This window comes from Austrofundulus limnaeus, unplaced genomic scaffold (genome assembly GCF_001266775.1).
Source record: "Austrofundulus limnaeus strain Quisiro unplaced genomic scaffold, Austrofundulus_limnaeus-1.0 Scaffold700, whole genome shotgun sequence".
Taxonomy (NCBI): Eukaryota; Metazoa; Chordata; class Actinopteri; order Cyprinodontiformes; family Rivulidae; genus Austrofundulus; species Austrofundulus limnaeus.
This window is the reverse complement of record NW_013953102.1, coordinates 103,513-108,784: the sequence shown is the minus strand read 5'-3', so window position 1 is coordinate 108,784 and position 5,272 is coordinate 103,513. Positions and strand designations below refer to the sequence as shown.

The following is a 5,272-nucleotide window of genomic DNA, read 5'->3' as shown; positions in this document are numbered from 1 at the left end:
GTGTGTGTGTGTGTGTGTGTGTGTGTGTGTGTGTGTGTGTGTCTGTGTGTGTTTGTTAACGGCTTTGGTGACATTTGGGGGCAATTTTAAGACAAAAATCCTACATTTGGGGACAAAAGGTGAGTCCCCATTTGATTGAAATGTCATTGGTGTGTTGGGGGTTGGGTTTAGGACCAAGGTGTGAATTGAGTTGAGGTTATTTTTGGGGTCAGGTAGGTACCTGAGGTTAATATCAGGGTAAATGGTCAGGGTTAGGATATAAAATTACCAAAAAATGAATGGAAGTCAATCCACTGTCCCCACGAGGATATAAAAACAAACCTGAGTGTGTGTGAATGTGTTTGGTGGGATTAGTTTATTTGAAATGATTAAAAGGTTCAGGAAACATGATTAATTTAATGTTTCGTTTCAGAGGCTGTCAGAGAAACGTGTGMGAGGTGRTGAAGGTGGGATTCACTGTTTATTTTTTATAAACAGGACTGTAGAGATGATGTTTTTGTTGTATATTTCTTGTCGTCCTGCAAGTTGAAACTTTGTCCTGAGTTTTACTGTGTCAAATTATGAATAGTCAAAATAAATGAACAAGATGATAGATAAATGAATAGATAATTTCATGTATGCATTTTGCAGCCACTAAATACTGTTAAAAAACTAAAGTACAGCTACAACAAACCCTGTCAGTCTGTAGACAGATGAGAGCAGCTGCTCTGCTGCTTCCAGCTCTAGACTTGTGTGGATCTTATGGTTTCCTGTCATTTAATGTTATTTTTTTCATTATGTTAAATTAACAGATGTTAAACTTTAGAAAATGTTTCTTAACCAAAGTTTTTACTGATAAACGCTAAAAGTTTTAGATGGAAAAAATATCACTTTTCTTTTCTTTAAACTTTAAAAACATTGTGCACCAACAGGTAAAACAGGGAATAATTAATGTAATGTGGGAGCTATAATAAATTTAAAGTTATGACATCACATGAGGAGCACGTTGTCTCTCATCAGCTTTTTGTCCCACATCCATTGTTTCAGAAGAGCTGTTCTCACAGAAAACTGCTTCTAACAGACAGACGTCGGTCTGGGTCGGACTCCGGGACACGCAGCAGCCTGACTGAGCAGAAGAGGCACACTGACCACACCTAATTGTTTATTTTAAAGTTCTACAGCGACCGGAGCTTTTAGCCAGCTGAGCAGACCAGCAGGCAGGCAGACCTCCCAGTTCTCCCAGTAGTCTGTCCGGGTCTGCCCTCAGCTCACTCAGTCTGGGTTACACTGGTTGTGAGTTGTTGTCAGGTGGACTAAAACCATCTTACGCCTCGAAGAGGGGAGCCCCCAGAATGTCCAACATGTTGGGAGGACGGTTAAATAAAGTTCATTCTCTCAGTTTATGTTAATATATTTTTAATCGAATTATTAAACAAAATAACCGGAGGGCCCATTTCATTTGGGGTGGGGGGATCAGGACTTCCGTGGGCCCCTCCCCCTCCTTGGGCCCTGGGTACTGAGGTCCACCTTCCCCTGGACTTCCACACCCATGATCGTAACAGAGGCAAACTGCAGCACATTGTACAAGCTGATTTCATCTCCAGGGGAAGATGAAGAGGAGGAGGAGTTGCCCACTCACTGTCAGGCCCACAACACAGACACAACAACAAAGTCGGACCAGAACCAGATCCAGATCCAGATCCCTGCTGGCTGTAGCAGCAGGGACAGCAGCTGAAACAGGTGATGGGCAGTGGAACACCAAGAGAACGCAGCAAACGGCCTCTGTTGTTCAGCTGTTTCCAGCCTGGGAGACCACAAGGAGCCCCCACAGTCCAAAATACCTTTTCTTGTTGTTGGTTCTTGCTTCTGATCCAGTCAAAACCATCTGTGATAACACCAACAAACACGCTACAAACAACAAGCTGGTGGAAAAAATATAAAAGGGCTGAAATAGAGCAGTTATATAAATGTTTGGGTCCTGATCTGTGGTTCAACTACCAGTGTTCAGTGTTCAGGACTAATGGTTGTAAAAACAAAAACATGAGACAGAAGGTTGGAGAGATTTTATGATTGAGTCATTGTCACACATTTTTGAAATGGTTGTAAAATAAAAAACAAACAAAAACATGAGACATTGTTAGGTTGGAGGAGTCACTGTGACACATTTTGTAAATTGTTGTAAAAAATGCCTGGGAATTTACACACGATTTAATGTAAAAACATGGATATAATTTTGTTTTTTGCTAAATTCGTAAACATGTTTATGAAATTTACACTATAGATTTTCATTATAGGTTAGAAAAATGGTTCGTTAAACATTTTTGTGAATTTTATATTAAGAATAGCCAAAATTTTCCTACTTGGATTTTGCTTTTTGTGTGTTTTTTTGGTTCACTGTGATAATGCAGTTTGTCAAAATGAAATAAACACTCTAAAATCATACAGCTGAGGTTGTGCTGAAAATAATGATACCAAGCATGACAAGGTAAATGGTTTTTAAGGTGGAAATTTAAGGGTAAATTCAAATTTTGTCCAAAATGCCCATTTAGACCAGACTTCAGAGGTTTTATGTATGTAAATAAAACAGGTTTGAATCATTTTGACTTGGTAATCAGTCAGGATGTGAGAGTTAAGTCAAATATGCAAACATGTGCATATTAAAATCAGGTGAGTGATGGAAATATCTTTTCTACAGCTCAGTCAAACTAAAGCAGAAGAASAGGATGGAGAAAGTTCTGCTGATCTTTGCTGCTGCATCAGGTGAGACTTGGATCAAACTGATTTATTCACATCTCTGTCAGAACTTTAAAGAAAGGATGAATTTTGTTTTCGTCTCTGCAGCTCTGGGCGCTGGCTCCTCGCTTCCTTTACGAACTTTTCATTTTGTTAAAGAGCTGAAGACCTGGTCTGAAGCTCAGAGTTTCTGCAGAGAGAACTACAAAGACCTGGTGACCATAGAGAACATGGAGGACGTGACGACCATCAACAACAACATGTTGGCTTTAAATTTAAAGGTGAACTCATTTCTGTTGCTTTTCTTCTCTTATTGTTTCTTTGTGACGTTTAAAAACCCACAGGAGGGAAACCTTCTACATGAGCTTCCAGCAAAGTTCCATCAATCCTGGTGATTGGTTGCATTTTATTATGTTTTAGATGGAAATACTGAACTTTTTACTTCCTTGTATTTGATTGTTTTACATCCAACTCTTGTAAAAAGATCCCAGGAATGACACAAACTGATTGATTGAAAACATTCTGGTTTGTTAAGTCCTCCACATACTCGGGCGTACTTTGCTCTGCAAAGGTCCACGCGGACTCGAGGTGGACTCGAGGTGGACTCGAAGCGGCCGTCCGCCGGATTGGTCCACGCAGAGATAATCTTTTTACGTCTGCGTCCGCGGCGTCGCACAATAAACTGCCCGGTGAGTTCTGGTTTGGATGCGACACCAAGCTGATAAAATTGAGAATCGTTGTCATTTGTGGACGAAATGGAGTCAAATTTTGGAGAACGTCTCATGGAGGATATTAGACAACTTTATGATGCATCAATGAAGGAATATAAGGACTTCCAGTGAGCAACAAATTTGTGGGAGGAAATGGTTCAGATCCTGCAAGGTAGTTCTTTATATTTCTTTTGTTGTTTTAAAGCTAAAATGCAAACTATCTCTTCCTCCTCAACCTTGACATCATGACTGAAATTGTGAGAAATTAAAGAATTTGTCAGGTGGTCAGTACTCTCGAGTATGAAGTCTCAAACGTCCAYGGACAATATGTGCAGAGTCCATGCAGCTCACGGACTGCACGCAGTACGCCCGAGTATGAAGGAGCTAAAGGAGTTTTAAARGTTAACGCTTGAATCTATGCAAATGGATGTAAATGTTTTGTGTTGAAGCCAAGCAACATATAAACTTGTGTTTCCAGCAAGCCTGGATTGGATTTTACGATGATGTGAACGGCTGGAGATGGTCCATGTCAGACTCAAACCTCTACCCCCAGGGTGAGAAACCCTTCAGGTACTGGAACCCTGGAGAACCAGACAATTTTAAAGGAATAGAGAACTGTGCTGGGATAATATATAATGGAATGTGGAGCGATGTGTCGTGTTCTCTAACCATGAACTTTATCTGCTTTGAAGGTAAAAGTACACAAAGTACTTCACACTTCTGTGTTTTATGWCTTCAACCGTCAGTTCTTCCATTGATGATGCTTTTGACCATCAAACAGAGACAAGTTGAATGAACCATCCCTTCATTCTCAGGTACAAATGCAACGTTTGTCTTCATAAACACCTTCATGAACTGGACCCAGGCTCAGACCTACTGCAGAGAACACCACACAGACCTGGTCAGTGTCATGAACCAGGCAGACAACCAGAAGGTTGTGAGCCTGATCCCAGCAGATAAGGGGGTCTGGATCGGTTTGTTCAGAGACAGCTGGAAGTGGTCAGATGGAAGCAACTCCTCCTTCAGGTTCTGGACAGGTGTGGAGCCCAACCACATGAATAGCATGGAGTCCTGTGGTGGAGCTAATACCGCAGCAGCTGGGGGCTGGGAGGATCTGATCTGTACCTACAAGTACTCGTCCATCTGCTACGACTGTAAGCATCAGTTCAGACTTCAGATTTAAGTTTATGTTTGGAAGGAAAACACAGTTGAGCTTATGGACCTGTGTTATGAAAAGTTTGGGACAAATTTTCAGTCAAAACAGTTTCAGAGTCCTGGAGGCTCCTGTGATGTGTTTTAATGGGGACCTTCACTGCTGATGACACACATACTGTATCACTTACATATCCATCATTAGGAAACTATCAAACAATCTGTGTGGATTCTACAGAAGGTTCAGTGTTAACATCGTAACAAATAAACACATTCCTAGAGCATGTCGACGTAAACACCAGGAGGAATGTAGTTCCACAGCCTTTTCAAGGTCAGCGTGGGTGGGGAGAGCCTATTGTGTAATCAGTTGTTTGGGAACAGAAGAAAATGTTTTGGGTCAAGCAGACAATAATAATTTTCCATCTGCCTTCATGTCTGCTGGTACATCTCAATGTGGTGAATCCAATCAGACAAATAATGTGGACAAATTCTGCTGAGCCGAGCTCACAGCTTCTCCAAGACCAGTTCCATCTGGCCAGCAAAGTCCAGGGGTCTCATTTATAAAGGATTGCGTGGAAACCATACTAAAAGTGAACGTACGGCGAAAAGGCGGAAATGGCGTACGCCAAAAAAAATTCAGATTTATAAAACCATGCATACGCACGTTTCTGCGCATCTTTCTTTTATAGATCACAGCC

The 5,272-nt window shown here is 41.2% G+C and overlaps 1 protein-coding gene across 2 annotated transcripts in view; it reads left to right on the top strand.

Annotated features, from left to right (window-relative positions):
* LOC106531974 (secretory phospholipase A2 receptor) overlaps window positions 1-5,272 on the top strand; it is a 9,710-nt gene that overhangs the window by 1,152 nt on the left and 3,286 nt on the right. Inside the window, exons 3-6 of one of the 2 annotated variants that reach the window (XM_014027938.1) lie at window positions 2,675-2,739; window positions 2,821-2,993; window positions 3,901-3,976; window positions 4,238-4,576. In XM_014027938.1, the coding sequence (XP_013883392.1) occupies window positions 2,675-2,739; window positions 2,821-2,993; window positions 3,901-3,976; window positions 4,238-4,576 (653 nt within the window). Of the gene's footprint in view, window positions 1-2,674; window positions 2,740-2,820; window positions 2,994-3,900; window positions 4,115-4,237; window positions 4,577-5,272 lie in introns of both variants that reach the window. The other variant, XM_014027937.1, reaches the window with a different exon arrangement.